This window comes from Lithobates pipiens, unplaced genomic scaffold (genome assembly GCF_037356315.1).
Source record: "Lithobates pipiens isolate NorthernLeopardFrog02 unplaced genomic scaffold, aLitPip1_a1.2 Scaffold_19, whole genome shotgun sequence".
Lineage (NCBI taxonomy): Eukaryota > Metazoa > Chordata > Amphibia > Anura > Ranidae > Lithobates > Lithobates pipiens.
This window is the reverse complement of record NW_027507764.1, coordinates 204,747,741-204,771,999: the sequence shown is the minus strand read 5'-3', so window position 1 is coordinate 204,771,999 and position 24,259 is coordinate 204,747,741. Positions and strand designations below refer to the sequence as shown.

Here is a 24,259-nt window from a genome sequence, read left to right as displayed (position 1 = left end):
GGTTTTCACCTAGGTTCTATAAATCGTTCGCCCTTTTCTTGCCCTATTACCATCAGCGGTATTCACTTCTATAGATGATTCCCACTTGCCCTCTAAGGATCTTCTATCTGCCAACATCTCTATAATTCCTAAACCAGGCAAAGATCCATCACAGTGTAGTAGCTATCGCCCAATTTCCCTCCTTAACTTAGACATTCAATTATTTACAAAAGTTTTGGCCAACTGATTATCCCCAATTTTAACTGCAGTTATACATAAGGACCAGGTGGGCTTTGCGCCCCGGACGAGAGGCACAGGATAACACCATTAAAACCATCCATCTCATCTTTTACATACAGAGACACAACTTAAAAGCATGCCTTCTCTCCTTTGACGCCAAGAAGGTGTTTGACCGCGTGAATTGGCATTTCCTGCGTCTTTCTTTGTAGCAGATTGGTTTAGGCGATGCCTTTGTCACTAAGGCAATGTCATTATAATCCAGGCCCTCAGCATCTGTTCTGGTTAATGGCTCCTCCTCTGTACCATTTAATATATCTAATGGAACCTGACGATTCTATGGTAGCTATTTAGACACCCTCTCTACACCCTAAACTCTTGCATTATGCGGATGACCTACTAGTTTATATCTAGCAACCGCACATATCATTACCTTCCTTAATGCAGGAATTCTGTAGATTTGGGGAATACAGCAAATTTAAATATGTCTAAGGCCGCGTACACACGGGCGGATTGTCTGCCCAACTAAGTTCGTCAGACAATCCTACAGACAGTCCGTTCAACTTTTGAATGAACGGACTTGACCACACACGATGAACAGACAGTCCACTGAAAGCTTGCGCGATGACGTATACAGCACGTACGACGGGACTAGAAATACGACGTCCAATACACTGCAATGCAACCTTCGGCCGTGTAAATCCTTTCTGAGCATGCACCATACTTAGTCCGTCCAACTTGCCTACACACGAGCGGACTGTCCACTGAAACCAAGTTTGGACGGACAAAATTACGGAAATTCCGAAAGACTTAGTCCGTCAGACTGTCCGCTGAAAAAGTCCGCTGAAGCCCACACACGAGCGGATTGTCCGCTGAAACACGGTTCAGCGGACTAAGTTGGGCAGACAATCCGCCCGTGTGTACGCGGCCTAAGAGGGAAGCTCTTAGACATAAGAGTTTCCCTGATGAAGTCATGTGACACATGACGATACGCAACGGAATAGGAGGAATCAGGACACCGGAAGTGACGTCCGAGACACGAACGGAACGCTCGGCTGTGTTTTTGTGAATTACCTATCTGTTGTTGGTGAGTACCTCTCCACTCTTCTAGTTGTATTAATAAAAAGTATATATGTACTTCACCATTGGAGCCTCCCTTTCCTTTTCCTTACGAGACCCTGTTATTCCAACAATTGATGTGGGTATAAGATCCATGATCCGGGAGTAGGGACACATCGCCTGGATTGTTTGAGATTCTTTTTCTCTGCTGTTTACCTTACAGCAGTAAGGTAAGGGGCCACTTCACTTGATGTGTGTGGAACACTGAAGAGGCACAAGAGTGTGTACACACTGGTTTTCCTGGCACCCTGTACCTGGAGAAGCACTTTATGAATCACGCGTCACTTTATATATATATTTTTTTATAATTTTTTTAAAGAGACTTTGCGATTCTACTTTATTCAGGTGTTTCAATTGCACTGTGTGATTCACGTGTGTGTCATTATTGATACAGTTTTCTAGTTTGCTGTGTCAACTTTTTTTGAGGAAAGAGTTTGCTTGCACTATATACCCTCACTGGTTTATGTGATTGTGAACCTATGAAGCACTGGACACTTTAATATTGTGTATATATTGTATGTTTTATTTTAGCACCTGACACTTTATTCACTGATTACGTTTGGTCACGATAGCTGGGTTACACTATTGTTTAGTTATATGCAATTTGGTATGTAATTAATAGTAAGCACCAGGCACATTAGATTAATTTATTAATTTACTTATTTTAAGGTAGTGCAGCACCACTCATTTGATTTTGATACACGTCTTTCAGTGGTAGGGTCTATACCTCTGTCAGTGTTCTGCTGCAACCCGCCCCTAGCATTTATTCAGGTTATATATGATAGCGTGGGGATACTCCAATTCTATCTTAACTTATCCTTACCCCAAGGGTAGCTGGGGGTAAGGGTATCTCTTATATGGGGATAACGATTCCATCTAAACTATCAGACCTTTATGCCTTGAATTATGTCCCTTTACTGGCTTGCATTAGGAAGGATTTGAATACCTGGGTTTCGTCTTCCCTACCATGGTTTGGGCCGCATAAATATGCTTGCTCAAAATGGACACTCTCCCTAAACTGCTTTATCCATTTCAGACGGCTCCAATAACTGTTTCTAAACAATGTTTTAGCTCCTTGCAATCTATGTCTATCCGTTTTGTCTGGCATCAAGGCCTATCTCGTATCCGCCACATGTTACTCACTTACCCAAAGCTTCAAGGAGGTGTGGGTTTACTTGACTTTGAGCTTTACCATAAGGCGACCCTGCTGGCTCTGTTTTTGGAGTGGTTCCCTCGTCCTTTCACTAAGGCATCCACCATGGTTAAACAGGACCTATCCACATCCGATCTACGGGCTCTTTTTTGGGGTTATAGCCAAGGGCTACAGAGGCTATCCTCTTCCTCTCCCCTAACCACCGCTGGCCTCCACTGACCCTTCACTCACCTGGTTGATAACACGCGTTGCCTAAGGGTGTGGGTTCTTAAATGGTGGGTCCTTTTGTACGTTCCTCCTGGCCAGTGGCTGGGTCTTTCGTACACCCCAGCTCATGTGCGCCTATCATCCCGGATGGACAGGGTAATTTTCTTACTGCGCTCCGCCTGTCTTTCTTTTGTTCTGTTTTATTCTCTTGCTCTCAGACCCACAGGCCTATGACGGGATACAGGCAGCTGTGCTCTCTCTCGGAAACACCCAGACACCTACTGTCTTCCATTTATAAATTATTATATGCATTACTACATGATCAACATTCCCCATACACCCAGAGGTGATCCATGGAACTGGGGAAGGAGCTTACCTTGATTGACTGGCAAAAGTCGTTAATTTTACTTATAAATCCTCCATATCTTGTTATACACAAGAGAAAATCTCCAGATGGTATAGGGTCCCCCAACTCCTTACACAACATTTTCCCGTCGGTTCCCCCTACCTGTTGGTGGTGTGGAGCAGCTGAGGGGAGTCATCTCCACATATGGTGGAATTTCACAAAAATTCAACTCTTTTGGTCCCAGGTTTTTCCCATACACAGCGGCCTATATGATTGGCCCCTGACACATACCCCAGAAATGGCTCTTGTGTCTATGATTCCAGGTTCCATAGAATCCCAGAAAGGTAATTTACTGCGTTTTTTCCTGTCATCGGCTAGACAACTGATCCCTTTATTCTGGAAAAGGACCACTACTCCCCTCCCAGATGTTGGCTCTAGATAACGACACATTTGACAAGTTCAAGGTTCTTTGGCTTGTTTGGATAGACTTCTCCACTTCGGACTCTTGCTTTTACCCCTGGACTAATGTTACTCTCCACTGTGACCACCCCTTAAAAGGTTAAACCTATCATATTCCGTCAAACCTTCCTCTTCTCCACCCCCCCCCCCCCCCCCCACATACCTTTATTGATACGTTATCCCTGTTTGTATTGTACTCTTCCTACTTTTGATATAAAATGTATACTGTACCATTTGTAATGATGGATATAAGGATGTACCTCAACTGTTCTTATATTTTATTATGCACAATAAAATATATATTTGTCTCTCAAAATACAGCATAACATGTAACAAAAAGGTGTTGTCTACTTTTAACTTGACAATTGGGCTTTGACAGTTTTATTCATTATTGTTTACCAGTTCTGTTAGCCATAAAAGTTAGCAGCCATTCAAAACAAAATACAAGATGTTATACTGTCCTTCACAATAGTAATAGTAATTAAACATGATATACCTTGCCATCCTCTGCACAGATGCCTACATGTTCCCCGCTTTCATCCAGGCTAATCTGATTGATTTTCACAGAGCTCTGCAAGACAGAATACAAAATATAAGATCATAAAAAAAGGTCTTGCAAAGTAAAAAAATAAAAAATAAATAAAATCACCTATGGACACACATTTTAAATCTTGTGCCACCAATTTTAAATTGGAATGCAGATTTTTTTATATTTGTACAATTTTAACACACAAACACAAGCTCTAATGCACTGTCTATGACATAAAGAGGTGTTCAGACTCCAGGAAAGTAGGATACACTCTCTGCCAGAGTAATGGTTAACTGGGTAACTTCTCATGTATCCTTAATATTCGGTCAGTGCTTTCATGGGCACTTACAGAGATCAGAAACATTAACAAATCATGCCTTTGAATTGTAGTATAGGTTTAAGCTCAAATTAAATCACAGACATACTGTTTCTAGTCTTAAAGTGGCTTTAAAGGCAAATGATTACAAAGTCTTTTTTTCAATAACAAACATATTATACTTACCTGCTTTGTGTAGTGGATTTGCACAGGGCAACCAGGGTCCTCCTCTTCTTGGGTCCCTCTTCGTTGCTCCTGCCCCCTCCCTCCTGTCGACTGACCCCACAGCAAGCAGCTTGCTATTGGAGAAGCCAAGATGAGCTGCATTTCCGTGTGTCCATTCGGGCACAAAGCTGTGGTTTGGCCCCGCCCCCTCTCTCTCCTGACTGGCTAACTGACTCGTGGACATCGCTGGATAGAGATGGTGCTCACGCAAGTATTAAGGGGGCTAGGGGGACACAGGATTTTATCTTAATGCATAGATAAAAACACTTCTGCCTTTACAACCCTTTTAAGGTAATAAACCTTCATGTGTCTATGCCACCCATCCCCTTAAAGTGGTAGTAAACCCACAGCTTCTGGGGAAAAAAAATCCCTGTAAGGCAATGGGCATAATGTGCTAGTATGCATTACAGCTGCTTAGAGGGCTGACATCTGCCCCGTCTTCCTTTCGGGTTTGCGGGCCCTGGCTACACGAGTGGCTGGGGGCACGATGACGTCAATTCCGTGACTGCGTGCAGGAGCTGCTGTTTCCAGCAGGTGCTCTGAAGGTCCGGCACTGTAAGCTGGACCTTCAGAGTGCATGCGTCCTGATGTCACCGGCTGCATGCACTCTGAATATCTCCTAAACTGTGCAAGTTTAGGAGATATTTTACAGTACCTACAGGTAAGCCTTGTTATAGGCTTGTTATAGGCTTACCTGTAGGTACAAATGGTGTAACAGAGTTTACTACCAATTTAAATACTTACCTGAACCCAATCTTGATCCAGCACTGTATCTGCAGCAGCTATTTTTCCCTCTCTCTCTCTCCCTCTCTTCAGGATACTCGACAGCAGCTGGAGCCATTGGCATCTGCGGCTGTCAGTCAAATCCTGCGAGGAGGGAGTGGGGGCAGTGCCGAGTCCCACTGTGTGTGTCTAAAGATGCACACAGCCCAGCTTGGGATCAAGCCCACAAGTTTGGGGAGCAGACACAGAAGAGAGGGAGCCAAGATTGCTGGCGGGAGACCCCAATAGAGGGGGTTTGGGGCATCTCTGTGCAATACCACTGCACAAAGCAATGTAACATGTTTGAAATTTTTATTAAAAAACAAAACAAAAAAACCCCCAAAAAACAAGCTTTACAACAATCACTTGAAATCTTCTTTGAGATGCACAATGTGTTTAAACATGACTTTTAGGTTGAACAGCCTTTGACCACGCTGCCCAGAGTACCTCATAAGTTAACAGACCTGGTCAGACGCACCTCTTCCCTCATCAGCATACACTTTGTGCCTGTTGATTCTTGTGACAGAGAAATTTGGGTACTGTCCGTGATACTTTTTTTTTTATTTGCACTAACATACAATTTTTCAGGACAAGCTTTCGGGGTATGTCCCCTTCTTCAAGGTCCAAGCAGTACTGAGTACCGCTTGGACCTTGAAGAAGGGGACATACCCCGAAAGTTTGTCCTGAAAAATTGTATGTTAGTGCAAATAAAAAAAGTAGCACGGACAGTACCCAAATTTCTCTGTCACAATTGCACTAATACGGCTACAATCACATCAAGTGTGATTCATGTGATAAATGGTATAGAGGTTGCTCACTTGTGCCAGCATAGAAACCTGAAGTGGGAGAACAGGACATGCATTTTTTTCTTTTTTTTTTTAGAGCTATAAGCATTTTAATGTATTTCCTGTCAAAAATCAGCTAGAAATCATATTGTACTACAGTTCCAGAATGCAAAACAAAGGTGTGGGTTGTGTTACTCCGTCTCTATTGGATTTACTGTGGGAAAAATGTAGAGAACTGACTATCATAGCTGCAGGACATATGAGTTCCAGAGACCCTTGAAGGGAATATTTGGCTAAAACAATTTCTGATTACTCATGTCTGGATTTTTTTGTAATAATACGGTGAGCCTAGTGATTTATTTATGGTGTAGATCTAAACATACAGTAAGGGCTTAAGGCTTATCGCAGCTCCTTTGTTCTCTTAAGAATCATTTTATTTTTGCGCTGCCATTACACAAATAAAGCTTATTCAAATGCAACGTAAGCTTACTTTTGAAGAAGGCAATTCCTAGGTTCACTCCAACAGCATATGAATGACAATTCAATTGAATGAGGGAAAGCCTTTCCGCTGGGGTGCAGAGTAGGACTTTAATCTGCAATCATACTCTGAAAAGCAGGGACACAAAGGGACTAGAAGGTAAGGTATCCCTGCTGTTCATTTACCTTGGTGGATAGTAAACCCTACAACAGCCCCCAGGAAGTAGAATACTGAAATAACTGTTAAAAAAAAAAAGAAAAAAAAAAAGTAAACTGTACATACTATAATCACGCTGGATTAGCATGGTGGCAGTATCCCTTTAAGAACTTGGGAAATAAGAAGAGGGAGCAGAGCATTATATAAAAGTTTACTTACTGTACACATCCAGCATTTTACCATAATGGGTTATCCAAATGCAGCCTATATTAAATCATCCAAATGGTTAAAAATCACAGAAAGTAATAGAACCCAAACACGCCAGGCCTTCTGCCATTTTTTTTAATGATTTTGTAAAGGCTGCTATTTGATAATTCTGAGTGAACTCTATTCTGCTACAATACAGAAACAGAAATTCACTTTCTGTACAATACCTTTGAACTTTTACTATTCCCATCCAAAGTATAGATTTTTATATAAGAGGTCTTCTTGTTCCAAATATACGTCTCTCCTGAACTCTGAGGATTTATCCTCAGACTACTAAAAACATGTCTGCTGGATTATACAACAAACAGAAAATACATTGCCTTCATTTCTTTTAATGTGTATTTTTAGGCAAATGTTTTACTATTTTTACTTTAGGACACAGTGAATAAGCATTAGAGCTTTGACCAGGTTTTAAGGGTCTGTTTACACCAATGTGTTGTGGTAACACCTAAAAGTGGAACATCCACTGTAAGCACTCCCCGCCACCTTTGGCATGTCATTTTTTTTTGGGGGGGGGGTTCACATGTACTTCCTTTCCCACCTCCTGTTTATGTTGCCGCGCCCCCCCCCCCAGATGGCCCCTTTCTCTTTGCAATCTTCTGGGACACGTCACAGGTCCCAGAAGATTGCCTGGCCCCAGCTCCCAGAAGATTGCCTGGCACAGGGCAGTGCCCATCCATCTGTGAAGCCGTTAGCTGTCACAGCTGAGCACCCACACCTGCAATGATGGCGCCGCAGAGTGGAGTAGGGAGAGGTGCGAGGCTGCGGGTGGCCGCATCACTGGACTGTGGGACAGTGAGTGTCTTTTTATTAAAAGTCAGCAGCTACACTTTTTGTAGCTGCCAACCTTACAAATGAGTGGAATGCCACTTTAAGTGTGCTGCTGCACTGGGGTGCAAAGAATTGTGAATAGCGCCCCAAAGCTTCTTCCTTACAGTTGCAGCACACCACAACATGCGATTAATCACTACTTTGTGTTTCAATCCGCTGTTCTACTGAAAATGCTGCAGGAGCAACTTCTGACTCACTGTGGTGCATTATGCTATTTAAAAGAATGGATTGCCTTAAAGTGAAAGTAAACTTTCCTAACATTTTCAGCCAAGGAAGCTGCCATCTTGAAACTGTTAAATTAAAGAGAAAAACAAAAAATACAAAAAAAAGAAAAAGGTACAACGTACGTAAAATAATATAGGTAGGTTGATTTACTAAATGCTAATATACAGTGCATTTGCTCTAGATCATAGTGGAAGCTCAAATGAGGGGAAGCTCTGCTGGTTTCTATCACCCAATCACATACAAGCAAAAATGCTGTTTTTTTTTAAACCTTCCTTGCATGTGAGTATTCTTAGCAAAGTGAGGCTTTACCTCATTTACTAAGCTCTGGAGCAAGTGCACTTACACTGCACAATATATTTACCTTTAGTAAATCAACCCCATTACATCAGTAGAGCGGTCTGGAAAAATTTGCCCATATAACAATCCACAAAAAACTACCAAAGTTTATCTTAATGGAGGTGGGAGTGCTGGATAGTAGCCATCAAGAAAAACAATGAAGGCACTGTATTGTTGCCCAGGATGTATATACATTCATACACACATACAGTGGGGAGAATAATTATTTGATCCCTTGCAGATTTTGTACGTTTCCCCCCCGGGGCTGGCTCCCACGATGGGGCTTGCAGGGTGTCAATCTCGCCGATAAAAGTGGCAAGAATGACACAATATCGCTGGCACCTACTGTAACACCTTATCCTTGTGGATAACCAGGTAGGGCGACTTGCAGGACAAGGCCGTCAGTTCCGAAACCCTCCTGGCCGATGTAATGGCCACTAGAAAGACCACTTTCTGGGAAAGAGTCAACAGAGGGATCTCCCTGATATTTTCAAATGGCGGTTTTTAAAGCGCCGATGACATCAGGTTCAGATCCCATGGGGATAACGGTGGACGTACCGGAGGGACTACGTCTGTCACCCCTTGAACAAAGGTACTCACCAGTGAGATGCCAGGGGTCACTGAAAAAAGACAGCCAATGCTGATATGTGTCCCTTAATGGTACTTAACGCCAATTTCTGGTCTACTCCTTGCTGAAGAAACAACAGGATCCTGGATATAGCAAAGGAACGCGGATGCCATCCTTTCTCCTCACACATGGAGATGTAGGCCTTCCAGGTATGATGATAGATATTCCTGGAAGAAGATTTCTGTGCCCTTAGCATAGTGGGAATCACCGAGTCCGACAGACCCCTGTTCCTCAACACCTGGCTCTCAATAGCCATGCCGTTAAAGCCAGCAATGGTAAAGCAGGATGGAGAATTGGACCCTGAGACAGAAGGTCCTGTCATAGCGGCTGCCACCAGACGCACCGGGTCTGTGTACCAGGGACGCTGGAACCAATCTGAATTACTGGAATACCTTTGACTTCCACTCTGCGAAGCAGATGTGGTAACAGTTTCAGTGGGGGAAAGGTATAAATCAGCTGATACTGACCCCACGGAGCTACCAGCGCAGCCTGAATATCTCCAGATGCAACGCCCATTCTCCTGGGTCCAGCATCTGCCAACTTAGATAGTCCGCCTGCCAGTTCTCCACTCCCAGGATGTAAATGGCCGACAGGTTCGGTACATGTCACTCTGCCCACCGAATTATGCGAGCGACCTCCCGTGTGGTGGCTGAGCTTCTTGTTCCTCCTTGGCAATTGACAAATACCACTGCAGTGGTGTTGTCTGACTGGATCCTGATTGGACGCCCTTGTAGTCTCATCGACCATGTGGAGAGGCATAGCTTGAACCACTCTGAAGTGTGCTCAGGCTCCAAGAAAATGGCCACCCAGCATCCAGTATAAGGACATCAAACACAGGGAAAATGGCCGCCAGAGCATAGGAGCACATGCTGTCGCTAGAGAACACTGAAAAACGTGTTCAGGCTTCTAGAAAATGGCCACCGATGTCCAGTATAGGGACAACCACAGGTAAAATGGCCGCCGAAGCCCAGGAGAGCATGCTTTCCCATATCCAAGAATGCAAAACCAAGAAGGACAGGGAGAAAAACAATGGCGGTGAACACAGTGCTGCACAGGACACAAGCCAGCCTCACAGGCACCTCCAGGGACATGAAAAAAACAGGACCCAGGACACAGCCAGCCAGCGCCACCCCCCCCCAGGTGAGAGCCCCCCGGAGAGCCCCTGCACAGACACACACACACCGCTCTGAAGCATCCCCCCAGGGAGGGGGGAGGGAGAAAGGGACAGGGAGAGAAGAGAGGGAGGTGAGGGACCCCCGAATCGACCTCCCAGGGAATGCCCATTACAGACCCACTCTCTGATCAGTACAGGGTGGCTGCTGGCCTTGCACACTGACACAGACATTAGTAGCCCGGTCATATGTGTGCCCCGGAGCATAAAAGCTCACCAACCACCTCTGGAGCTGAGGTTTAGTTGTGGCCGGCCTAGAGCGTAGCTGCGACCTGCACACGCTCGATGACCAGGCTGGGGAGACTACAAGGATAAGGGTATCCAGCCAGTCACCCAGCCGGCCGTTGATAGCAGATCACAGGATCTATCATCTTGCGCAAAAAGCCAAGCTTCTGCAGAAAAAAAAAAAAAAAACACAGAACGATGGGCCCGTCAGGGTTCCTAGGTCCTTCTCCTTCACAAAGCAAAATAAAACTGATGACTGCATGGCAGGCTGGAGGGTTGTTACCTAAGGGACTGCCCCCTGGGGCGGAACTGGAGAGTTCTGTGTGTTACATAACAAGTAATACCTAGTATTCTCCTAAAGGTGGGCGTAACAACCCAATGACTAAGAGAGGAGCTGTGTCCGTCGGTGAATATAAGAGAAATAAAAATATATGGTTGCAAAAGTGTGCACACCCTTAAACTAGTACTTTGTTGAAGTATCTTTTGATTTTATTTTGATTTTATTACAGCACTCAATCTTTTTGGGTATGAGTCCAGCAGCATGGCACATCTTGACTTGGCAATATTTGCCCACTCTTCTTTGCAAAAAAACACTCCAAAACTGTCAGATTGCAAGGGCGTCTCCTATGCATAGCTCTCTTCAGATCGCCCTACATATTTTCAATTGGATTCTGGTCTGGGCCATTCCAAAACTTGAATCTACTTCTGGTGAAGCCATTCCTTTGTTGATTTGGATGAATGCTTTGGGTCATTGCCATGCTGAAAGATGAAGTTCCACTTCACGTTCAGCTTTCTAGCAGAAGCCTGAAGGTTTTGTGCCAATATTGACTGGTATTTGGAACGGTTCATAATTCCTTTTACCTGTTCCAGCTGAAAAAAAAAAAACAGCCCCAAAGCATGATGCTCCCACCACCATACTTCATTGTGGGTATGGTGTTCTTTTGGTGATGTGCAGTGTTTTTGCACCAAACACATCTTTTGGAATTATGGCCAAAAAGTTCAACCTTGGTTTAATCAGACAGAACACATTTTCCGTGCTTGTGGGAGACTTACAAAATTTAGCCAGGCTTGGATATTTTTTTTCGTACGAAAAGGCTTCCATCTTGCCACCCTATAGCCCAGACTTATGAAGAATACGGTAGATTGTTGTCACATGTACTACACAGCCAGTACTTGGCAGATATTCCGGCAGCTCCCTTAATGTTGCCATTGGCCTCTTGGCAGCCTCCCTGACCATTTTTCTTCTCGTCTTTTCATAAATTTTGGAGGGACGTCCAATTTATTGTGAAAGTGTTGTGCCATATTTTCTCCACTTGATCACTGTCTTTACTGTGTTCCATGTTATAGCTAATGTTTGGAATTTCTTTTGTAACCTTCTCGCGACTGATAACTTTTAACAATGAGATCCCTCTGATGCTTTGGAAGGTCGCTTTTGCTGTAGGATGCGACTAAGGAAATGTCATGAAAGACCTACAAGAACAGCTAAAAACTTTATTTGGGGTTAATCAGAGGCACTTTAAATGATGGCAGGTGTGTACTGGCTCCTATTTATCATGAGTTTGAATGTAATTGCTTACTCCTGAACACAGCTACATCCCCAGTTATAAGAGGATATGCACACTTATGCAACCACATTTTTTTTTTTTTTTCATTAAAGAGTTTATTGAGGCAAATAATAATACAATAGGAGCAAGAAACACAATGTGATCCACGGTTATACAATCAGATAAACTAAAGATTATCTACAGAACCATAATACAACGTACCAGGAGCTGGCACCAAAGTAGTAAAATATGATAGCTATCAACTTAGCCAAATAGTTCCACTTCAAGCGAGAATCCAAAATACTATAACAATGCTACTGAATAGAGTTAGCAAACAGAATTTGAATACCTCGTGCAGATTTAACCAGAAAACATGTTTCCATTGTGTTTGACAGAGATTAGGAGAGTTAGAGAGCCTCAGAAGAGAATTACAGATAGAATAGTTGACAGAGAATAGCAGAGAAAAGCTTGGGAAAGGGGGAGGGTAGGGGCCTTGGGGGGGAAGAAAAAAAGAAAAAATAAGACAAAGCGAATAAGTAAAGGAGGGGTGAAAAGAATAGAAGGGGAAAGGGGAAATCGGAAATTAGAAATTAAGGGTCAACCCCTAGAACCAGAGGGTTCGCCACCATGTAGCTTCGAGAGATGTGGATCTGTCCTTTAGGGCAGTGTACTGCCCCGACTTAGCCTGAGACAATCTCTGCCAATGTCGCAGAGTGCCTGAAAATAATCCATGGTTGCCAAGTTCCCAGGAAACTCTCCACCTTTTCATTTGCTTGAGCTCTTGTGTTTTCCATTTCGTAAATGTCTACAACTCTGTGTAGCCAATCCTTTACGGAAGGGACCAAGGAGGACTTCCAGTGCACTGGAATTAGGGACTTTGCTGCATTCAGTAGGTGTATGGTGAGGGAGTGCTTGTACTTCTTCAGAGACCAGCTGGATATGTGCAACAAGCAGCCAGCGGCATCCAGGGTCAAAGTGCTTTCCGCTATAGCTCTGATGTGCTTCCTCACTGCACCCCAAAAGGGAATAATCAGCTGACAGTGCCACCAGATGTGCAGTAAGGAACCCACCTCTCTCTGACACCTCCAGCAAATTTCGGGAACCTGCGGATTCCATTTATGTAACTTTTGGGGTGTCAGGTACCATTGTGTCAGTAGTTTAAAGGCCGATTCCTGAATCTTAGTGCTGACTGAGCACTTATGAGCTAACACACAGGCACTCCTCCACTGCTTCACACTGATTGTTACCTGTAGATCCTCCGACCATCGCCTCCTGGGCCGTCACCTGCTGGCTGTTTAGCCTCCTGCAACCACTCATAGGCTATTGAAGTAGCCTTGTTAATTTGTGTACCAGAGAGACACACCGACTCAAAGCTTGTCAAGCGCCTAGTGAACGTGCCTAGCTTCCCGTGTTTCTGGAGATAGCTCCGTACTTTCAACTCGTTGTGTGTGTAACAGTCCTTGGCTAGTAAGGGTCTACCTCCATTGGTGGTCTGAAGCTGTGGGTTACCTAACCCCGGTAAGAAGTCCGGGTTGTCGTGAAGTGGTGTCAAGGGTCCTCTGCCTGAAGTAATTTCGGTCTTTTGGTAGAGGTCCTGTATCAGTTTAAGTGTCGTCCCGGTTAGCAGGTGTCGTTTCAAGTCATCCGGATATGTCGCCCAAGGGATCCAGAGTGTGAAAGTCAGTGGTATTGAGATGATTGACATTTCCAGCACAACCCAATCCTTAATGTCGCCATGGCAGTGCCAATCTATGATTCTCGCTACATGTGCAGCCACATAGTAGTTGTGAAAGTCAGGTATTCCCAGTCCTCCATGTTCCTTTGACCCAATTAAAGATTCGTACTTAATTCTTGTTTTTTTATGCGCCCAGATGAACTTTATGATCAATGAGCGGAGAGCATGAAACCATCGCCTCGGGATCTTGATGGGGAGTGTGCGGAATAAGTAAAGAAGCCTGGGAAGAATTGTCATTTTAACGATCGCCGCACGACCAAACCATGAGAAGTTTCCTGTATGCCATCTCGTAAGGTCTTGTTCAATGGACTTAAGTATGGGTGTAAAGTTTTGATCATAGGCCTGGGAGACCCGTGGAGGCAATCTAATTCCTAAGTATTTCAGGGAATGGGATTCCCATCTAAAGGGTGAATTGGCTTTCGTCAAGATAAACGTCTGGGTCGGTAATGTCACGTTCATGGCCTCAGATTTCGTGTAATTTATTTTTAGGTTGGATATGTATCCGTATTGTTTAAAAGCTTTCGTCAAGTTCGGGAGGGACGTGTGTGGGGAGGTCAGAAAAAAAAGCCAAATTTTTTTTTACTCCCCACCCCCCCCCAAAAAAAATTTCAGATCGTTTTTTTTTAATTGAGTTGTACAGTTTATATGTCACATTAAAACGTGGAGAAATGATTTATCTTTGTCTCATGTTTTCACAGCCACTGCTCCAGCTGCACCTTCCTCTTTATTCTGCTCTCACCAGCCCCATGTTATATGAGCTGTGTGCACCTGGGCATACACCCTGATGGCTGTCCACAAGACCTGGACACAAGGCTGGAGATCCTGTCCCACCCAAGACCCAAGCAATATCCAGAGAAAACTGCCAGAGCAGTTTTCTCTGTTTCAAATCTATGCTCTGTAGCTCTGCAATCCGCCGATATGCAGACTACGTGTTCACTTCAACCCCATTTTCATAGGGACAGAGCCTCCCTCTGCCACATACACCCCCCCCCCCTCTTTTTTCGATCCTGAGGGAGAAACACCTGCACCCACCATAGCAGTTGGGACACCTCTGTGCTGGCCATCAGCCGAGTAGGCCCAACCCTTTTTTCAGGTGTGCTTCCAGGTACATCCCACCTTGGATCTTAACAGGGTCCTATAATTCTGCATACTCTGCCTTCCCTCTCTTCTCTTGGGGTCCCTGAGCACACTCTCCTCTCTTGGGTAAATTGTGCCTTCCCTGATCCTACCTTTCAGCTTACAGAAGTCAGTTTTATCTTTCACCACAGGTATTTCAGGTTCAAATACCTCTCTCTGGTTACCCACGGCAACCACATCACTTTTAACAGCACCAAACATTAGCAGATCATACATTTCAATGACACCCTGTCAAACACAATCAATGCCATCTATCTCAGTACTTGTTAGAACCAGACCTGAGGAGGGACAAAACACAAGCAGGTGATTACACCCCACGGGTCCATAGCACAGCTTCACCTCACCCGTTGGCCAACACTCCATGGGTAACTGATCTAACAAAGACACTGATCCAAGCACAAACTACTTCTTTCTGATGTACACATTACATTGTTGCAGCAACCAACATTAGCACTTTCCTTTACAGTGTCTCCGGATACTTTAAAGTGTACCTCTTTCCGAGTGATAGAAAGCATCTATGCTAGTGCTGCATCTATTTTGGGCCCTTCCTTCTCATGAGGTTTAGCAGATGAGACAGTATCCACGCCCTACTGACCACTGCTCAGCCGCACCTTGGACCATACCAGCAGAGGTTTCTAGTCAATGCACAAGTCAGAGAGACCTTTGATATAATGTGTGTGTTGCACTGCTATTGGTGCTGATACTAAGCATTTGCATGAATACTCGTGCAAATGCTCTGATACTAAAACCAGTACCTTCAAGTCCACAGATTGTAACCGCCACCTTTAAACCTGGTTCACATATATGCGAATTTGATGCGTTTCGAACCGCATCTGATTTGCATGACATGTGATCCTGCAGCCTTTTCAATGGAGCCAAGAACATTTGCGGGCTGGCTGCAGCATGCTTTTAAAGAGTCCAGTATGATTTTGATCACAGTTAAGGTGTGATTTTCATTGTCATACACTGACAATTTGCTCCTGAACCACACAACAAAGCGGAAGGCTGAAATCCCGCTGTCAAAGCTGGACCACACAGAACCCGGTCTTATGGAGAGAAGCTGTCACATGACAATAAAATTGGTATCGGTAATTGGTGAGTACTTGAGGAAAAGTATTGGTACTCGGTCTTAAAAAACTGGTATTGGTGCACCCCTAATATATATGTGAACATAAGGCACTTTCTTTTTTATAATGTATTTATTTTTTACATTGTACCCATATATATATATATTTTTTATCAATTTTATTGCCATCATAAGGGATGTGACAGGTCCTCTTTTATGAGATCCTGGAATCTATTAGACCCCAGATTAACTTTCTGGCCTCCAAAGCATCGGATCAAACCAAAATCAGTTTGATCAGATGCTGTTACAAGCCAGCTTGCTTATATGAGACCAAAATTGGAAGTGACTAATCTTTGTTGTTTCTGGTATCTGACATCACAGTGGGAGAAACATCAGTTCCTCTCACTGCGTCCAAAGATCAGACAGGAGAGCCTGCTAAAAGGTAATTTGAGGCGGGAGGAGTGACCCCTTTCTGCAAAGTGATCGAGCAGCTTTATATCTGCTCAAATAACTTTTACATTGTAGAGAATCATCCGCCGAAAAAACAATACCAGGATCGTGGTTGTAGCCGCCCTAAACCATGATCTCAGCATACCCACTTCAACCCTAGGCTGCTTAGAAATGGCCAAAGGATGGGAAGTGGTTAAAGTCAGAATCTGGACCAGCTCTGTGACATCAGCCATTAGCAGACTTTAGCCCACTGTTAGCTGAATATAGGTCATGGGAATGCAGAACTAATTGTACTTATGTGACCCACAGAAGTACAGTCAAAACAGCTTTGGTCCTACTTCTTTAAAGAATATAATTGACTCTTGGACAATATTTACTTATCCCGAAGTTCAGCTTTGAAGCACATTTAGGATTAATGCCCATAAATGTACACACCTTTGACCCAGCAGCAGCACAGCTAGCTTTCAGTCTGTGTATGAAGGTGTTTCCTTCTTAAATAATACTGTGATCTGTGAGGTGGGACTTGGGAGGTTTGGACTCTTTCTGTAGGTGTGACTGGGTGGAATTAAAACCTTTTTAGGATGTATTCATTCCCACTCACCATCAGATCTGTGAAAGAAATTACATAATTTACAGAGTCTGAAAGTCTACAAAGGGGAGTGTTACAGACTGTAGCTGCTGCAGGAAGTGACTGTGGAAGGTACAAAGTCTATCAGCAGGATATACATGACAAAGCCACAACTAAACCCAGATCACCAGGGGATCTGCAGGCAACAGAGTGACCTGGTACAGAGGAATGATCTATGCTGGGATTGATCATTCCATTCAGTTCTAGTGAAAAGAAAGTTAGAATTCTGCTTTAACTATAACATTGTTTCTAAACATTATCCAATGTAATCCTTTATAGGACCAGGTACCCCTTGCTGTGAATGTTTTCATCTTAAAGCAGAACTCCTGGCAAAAAACTATTTAGCATGTTCTCGTTGCTGATCTCCTATATTCACCAACTATGTCAGCCATGTTCTGTAGTGAGCTCTGTAGTTCCTCTGCAATAGCCTGAACTTGCTGAAAAAACGTTATTGCCTGATTATTTCCTGTTTGCAAGACCGCTGAATGAATGAAATTAGCGCACAATGCGAACTCTAGGCCTCCAGTAACCTCAGCCAGCAGTCTGACTCCCCCCCCCCTTGTAGTCCTTTGAAAGCAAGCAGGGAGTTCTAATTCTGCCTAGCTCACTGTAGTGGACGGAGGGGGTCTCACAACCCCTGGTCTGTGCCGCCCATAGATATGGCATCCTCCTCCTCTTCTACCTCCTCCACTCCACCCCCCCACCCCCGCCGGCCATCTGTCTCCAGTGCGGGGAGAGTTACAGATCATCGTGATGACAGAGCACATCTCTGGCTGAACACCGCTCGTGGTACAGCCCCACATCCCTGTACATTGGAAGAATGCGCTCTGCATTGTCCATCACAATTCCAGTACAGGGAGGCGGGTCTGTGCGGTGAGCGGTGTTCTCACATACAGACCTATCAGCCCGAGATGCGCTCGGTCATCCTGATGATCTGTAACTCTCCCCACACTGGAGATGATCCCGATGATCTGCAATAATGGGCACTGATAAGGCACTGGTGGCATCATAATGATGACACCGCAATGATGGGCACTGATAATCTGCACTGTCACACCGTACTGATCAGCACTGATAATCTGCATTGGTGGTCCCTGACATGCGGCACTGGTGGTGGACCCTGACATTCGGTACTGGTTTGCATTTATATTAAAATGCTTTGCATTTATAAGGCTGTAACCTATCATATTGTGTGTTATGTATGGCTTGCTGGCTGCAGAGTGAGGGGTGTGATTTATGTTGACGTGGGTGAGTTCACATTTACATGTACAAGACTCATGTACCTAACACATTCACTCCCATGCCAAGAAATCATGGGAAATGAAGGCCGATTACAGATAGAGAGAGAGAATAAGATAAGATGCAATCACAAGAGATCCTCCCTGCCAGAAAAGAGGATACATTTTTTGAATTACAGAGCTGACTTCCTGAAAATTAAATCAGTCATATCTCTTAAACGGTAAGAAATTTCACAAAATGTAATAACTGTTTAGTGTTGGGGGCGTGGCCTGGATGGCTAACTGAGTGGACGCTGAAGCTAGAGCTCTGCTGGCTATCCGGCAATTATCCTGAGTCCCACTGGATTTACATTTCCAAAACCTCCTCGGCTAGCCTCCGGATGTCCCGCAGGACCAGGCACAGGGGGAAAAAGCTTTATTTTCCTCTCGGCTTGTTGGAAACTACTCCGCGGGCGGATACCCACGCGGCGACCCCCTCTAAGGGAGCGCACAATATGACGTCGCAAACCGAGGTGGAGGAACAGTCGGGGGGAGACAAGGCTGGGCTTTCAGGAAGTGATGGCGGCAATTGCTACTTGCCAGGCCACGCTGACGAACAAGCTTGAGGCAGTTCAGCTGGATGTTGGGCTGATATGGCAGGACTTAGATAAGCTACTTTCTCGGGTCATGGAGGTGGAGCAGAGAGTGGGCCATGCGGAGGATGCCGTCCAGGAACTGGAGGAATAACCTTCGGATTGTCGGCTTGCCTGAGGGCGCGGAGGGGAGAAACCCTACTGTGTTTGTGGAATACCTGTTGAAGAGTCTCCTCCCTGCGGCACAACTTTCTCCGTACTACACAGTGGAGCGCGCCCATCGGATTTCCCTCCGGTTCCAGGGTTACCCGGGTCCCATCCGCACACACTGATCTTTCGTTTGCTCAACTTCAGGGACCGAGATGAGATACTTAGGGCTGCCTGGAAGGCCGGTGAGTTGAAATTTCAAAACTGCAATCTGCTTATTTTCCCGGACTACTCTATGGAGATGCAGAAACTCCGCCGATCCTTTGACCACATTAAATCGGGACAGAGCACGGGGCATTAAGTATAGTGTCCTTTTCCCGGCTAAACTGTGGGTACAGGACGGAGAGGCGGTACACTTTTTCACTGCTCCCCGGGATGCAGCAGTGTGGCTTGAATCCCTGCCGCCCCTTCGCTGATGTCTGGCTGTGGCTTATGTCACCCTATCTGACTGTGTGATCCTGCTGCCAAGTGAATTGTATTGAAATGGAGCCGAGTTTGTTAACTATATTGGAGCCCCGGTTGCCTCGCTTTTGGGATGGGCCTGTGTGGTTGTCTTTTGGAGGGACCCCATCCTGTCTGAAGATGTCCTGCGCCCCCCGCTTGGTTGGACAGCGGGGAACTTCTGCCCTGATCCGGGACAGACCCTTTTTTTGTTTCTGTTTTTTTCCATTTCCCGTGGAGAGGTCAGGGACACGGTTGCCTCCTGTGGCTATGACACCCAATGACCATTGAAATCCTTGGAGGGGGACAGAGTGGTAATGTGCCTGGGTGGAGTGGGGGGGAGGTTGGGAGGGCCCTGTATTATCAAGATATCAGGACTTTATTTCGCCGTGAAGGTGTCTCATCCGCATTTTGGGGTGGTCTCGATGCTACCCCCTCTCCCTTGGGGGGCCCCCTCCTTCGCCTAGCTCTAGCCCCCCGGTGGTTGAACTTCCCATCTCAGAGGATGACTTTTCTGCGGGGGAAATCTGGTGCCCCCCCCCCCCCCCGGGGGGTATGGGTGCTGGAGCTCGGGGCAACAGGGACATATAAGCAGGCTCTGGGGTGGGTGGTTTGCTTGGCGGTCCTGGGGGTGGGGAGAGGCAGACCTGGGCATGGACATTGATGACACCAGCTTGGCTGCTCATGGTCATGTGGTAAACAAATTCTGAGCCCCTGAGACTTTTCAGGAGACTGTTCAAGATGGCTACTACCAGCATTTCTATTGCTTAGTCAGAGGTTTTAGTTGCGACAAGCCTACGCTCTATCAGACTGTTCTAGTTATGGTTGGGGTAAGAAACGCCTCCTACGGTTGTTAGGGGTGCAGTTTCTGCCGTTGCAGGCAAAGGGGTACATTGTTTACAGGTTTTTAGAGGTCAGGAGATAATATGCTGCCTTCAATGTTTATTTCTTGCATGGTATACTGTTCACATGATGTTTTTCATGCTACCACACCTAACTTTTAATGACTCTGCCCGCCGGGCTCTGGGTGTGTCGGGGGGGGGGGGGGTGCCTGAGGACTACAACAAATTCTAATACTAGAGATTTATGGCGTCCATCTCTGTCGTCTCATGGAATGTGAGAGGATTGAATTCGGCCCCTAAGCGCTCCATGGTTTTTAAATACTTACAGAAATATAATCCCCATGTGTGCATCTTGCAAGAGACACATTTAACGGGTAGTATGATTCTTGGTCTTCGTAGAAGCGTGGGTAGGATCCCATTATCATTCTACGTACTCTACTTACGATAGGGGGGTGAGTGTTTTGGTCCGCAGGTCTCTACCAATTCAGATAATGGATGTCCGTACGGACCCGGGGGGTAGAAATGTGATTCTACATGTAATATTGTATGAACAGAAAATGGTGTTGGTGGGTCTCTATCCCCCCCCCCCCCAGTGGAGGGGCAATTACTATATGACATTATGCAAACTGTGATGAGTTTTGACACTCCGGGTATTTTTCTTTTTAGAGACTTTAATTTGGTGCCATCCCAGGACCTGGACAGACTGCACACGGTCGGCCGGCCTTCCTTGGTTTTTATACCTTTCATCTCACAGATGTGTGGCGCCACTTCCATCCCCGGGAGCGGCAATATACCTGCCACTCTGCCTCCTATCGAGCACTATCCCGCGTAGATTTGGCATATGCTTCTTCTGGGGCTTTGCGGTGGACAAGGGAAGCGGAGCATTTGCCTCGTGGGATATCGGATCATGCCCCTCTGCAGATCACGCTCTCTCTGGCTAAGCCTCCAAAATTTGAGGCTGTGGCGTCTGTCCAGGTTTTGGGGCGATGGATGATAGATTGCAATAAAGGAGGCCATATGTAACTACTGGTTGGTAAATGGGGAATCCGCAGCTCCTAATACAGTGTGGGATGCTTTTAAGTCGTGGTTAGGGGGTGCTATGTGTCCGGTATCTCCTCAATTCAGAGGGAGGCGGCTACTTCATTGGAGACGCTGGAGGGGAGGGAGCTTGGTTGTGAGGAGGTGTATGTTCGCTCTCGTTGCGACCCTGCTTATTCTGAATGGCAAAGGGCCCTGCGGGACCTGAATCTGCATCATGTTGAGCAGGCTAAAAAGGGTATGGTGTACTCGAAACAAAAGCTTTTTGAACATGGCAACAAGAACGGAAGGCTGTTGGCTTGGCTGGCGACGGCTCGGGGGGGGGGGGGTCCCACATTGCGGGAGTGCACACCGCCCAGGGCCAATTGGGGACTTCCCCGGAGGTCATCAATAATAGATTTTCAGAGTTTTTTCAGGGGCTTTACTCTTCTAGGGTGAACTATTCCTTGGCTGAACTACAGGAGTATATGGATAGGGTCCCCTTTCCTACCCTACCTGATGCAGATAGGATGGAGTTGGATAGGGATATCTCCTTGGAAGAGATTCAGGCAGCGATAGGGGGACTACAGGGTGGGAAGACTCCCGGGGTGGATGGTCTGCCCACCGAATTCTACTCCCAGCATGTGGATCTCCTGGCACCCAGGCTTGTGACTCTCTTCTCTGGACTCGCGGGGGCCGAGGCCATGCGCGAGTCCATGGAGGAGGCTGTTATTGTTTTAATACCCAAGCCTGGTAAGGACCCACAAGACTGCGCATCATACAGGCCTATCTCCCTAATCAATGTGGACGCCAAGATTCTGGCAAAGATATTGTCTACTCGCTTGTCGTCGGTCATATCCAAATTGGTTCATGTGGACAGACATAAATATTAGGCGCCTATTCCTTAACCTCTCTATGCCGCACGGGAGCTCTGGCTCCTGTTCCATTGCTTCATTAGATGCCGAGAAGGCATTTGATTCAGTGGAATGAGACTACCTGTGGGGGGTTCTGCAGCGCTTTGGGTTTGGCCCTGGTTTTATACACTGGATCCAGCTACTTTATCGAGCACCAAGGGCCAGGGTTCTTACCAATGATTGGCTCTCCGAGTCCTTTGCTCTGCATAGGGGCATGCGGCAGGGTTGTCCTTTATCCCCTGCCCTGTTCTCTCTTGCATTGGAGCCCCTTGCGATTTTGGTTAGGGAATCTCGGGAGGTTCGGGGGTTGTGGGTCGGCAGTGTGGAGGAAAAGATCTCCCTCTATGCTGATGACGCGCTGTTGTACCCTGGCGACGAGGGCCCGTCCCTCACAGAGGTCCTAGACTTGTTCGAAAAGTTTGGATCCTGGTCGGGTATACGTATTAATTGGGCGAAGTCGACCATTCTGTCACTGGACCCGCAGAGCCCCGCGGGGTCTGGCCACACTCCGCTTAGGAGAGTTGAGGAGTTTACATATTTTGGGATAAGGGTGACCAGATGTCCCTCCCAGTACTATCAATTGAACATCCTTCCCCTGCTCCGGTTCCTGAAGGAACACTGCCGATCTTGGGCTGGTCTTCCACTGAATCTGATTTGGCATATTAATCTTGTTAAGATGGTTGTTTTGCCCAGATTCAATTATTTTTTCAGGAATAGCCCAGTTTGGATACTGGCGGCCTTCTTTCAGGAGGTGGATGGGTGTATAACTTTGTTTATATGGGGGGGGGGGGACGGTTCCGCACTTGGCTAGATCCACTCTGCAATGGCCTGTCCATCTGAGGGGGTTAGCCCTTCCGAACTTCAGGGTGTACTGTTGGGCAGCAATGTTGGTCACAGTATACCGGTGGTTTGGAGCCAATCGCTCCAATGCAGCGGTGTGTGTGGAGGCGGCGAACCTAGGTTCCTTGCTGGAACTGCAAAATCTACCCTATCGGGGACTGAGAGCCTATGATGATTTGCCTGGCCCAACTAGGGCGACTCTTAGAGTATAGGGTGCTGCAAGGCGTAGGTTTTCCTTGGACGGGCGCTGGTCTCCGGTCCAGCCCCTCTGGGGAAATTTACCCCATTTTTGTTCAATACCGGATCCACAGGTGTGGGCTAGATTTGGCATTAAGGTACTGAGGGATATTATGCTATCCGGGAAGCTGCTGACATTCTCTCAAATGACTCAGACTTACTGGCTGCCTGGATGGATGTTCTTCCGTTATGCACAACTTAGACACGCTGCACGGGCCATTTCCCTTAGCGCCGCTGATTCAGCTGGACCCGATTGAGGACTTGTCTAAGCCCTTGTCTGCCTTATATGCCCCTCTGCTTCCTGTCGATTCGGGCAAGATGGATAGACTTTGGAGCATGTGGAAGGAGGATATCCCAGCTTTAGAGAGGGAGGACTTGGAGGACTGCTTAGATAGGGGACCTAGGTTGGTTATTTCTGCGGGAGACAAACTCATCCAAATTAAATTTCTCCATAGAGTCTATTTTACCCCGGTGCGCTTGGCCAGGATGTATCCTGGCCGGGACCCGGGCTGCCCAAGGAGTGGGGGATCCCCTGGGGCTTACCTGCATATGTTATGGACGTGCCCGGCCCTGCGGACCTTCTAGTCTGGAATATTTGGACAGCTAAACACCCGCTTGGAACTCTCTGTCCCCGTAACGCCTGAGTTGGCTTTGCTGGGGGTGGTAGATGATGACCAGAGGTCCCATCATAGCAAACTATTAATTTTTTACCTTCTGTTTTATGCAAAGAAAGAGATACTGTGTGGGTGAACATCCCCGAACCCCCCCCCCCCCCGTGTCCTGGGAGAAAAGAATAAATGCTGCCTTGCAGCTCTATAAACTCACATACATTAATCGTGGGTGCCCCTGGAAATTTGAAAAAATATGGTCACCTTGGACGGAGGGTTGAGCTGCCTCCCCTTTCCTCCCCCTCCCTTCTTTTTGTCCCCCCCCCCCTTCTGGGCTTAGTAGACAGGC

At 46.1% G+C, this 24,259-nt stretch overlaps 1 protein-coding gene across 1 annotated transcript in view; it reads right to left on the bottom strand.

Moving 5' to 3' along the window:
- The window catches only part of VPS41 (VPS41 subunit of HOPS complex), a 487,204-nt gene that overhangs the window by 247,404 nt on the left and 215,541 nt on the right, over positions 1–24,259 (bottom strand). Inside the window, exon 5 of the mRNA XM_077491629.1 lies at positions 3,997–4,071. Within this exon, the coding sequence (XP_077347755.1) occupies positions 3,997–4,071 (75 nt within the window). The remainder of the gene's footprint in view (positions 1–3,996; positions 4,072–24,259) is intronic.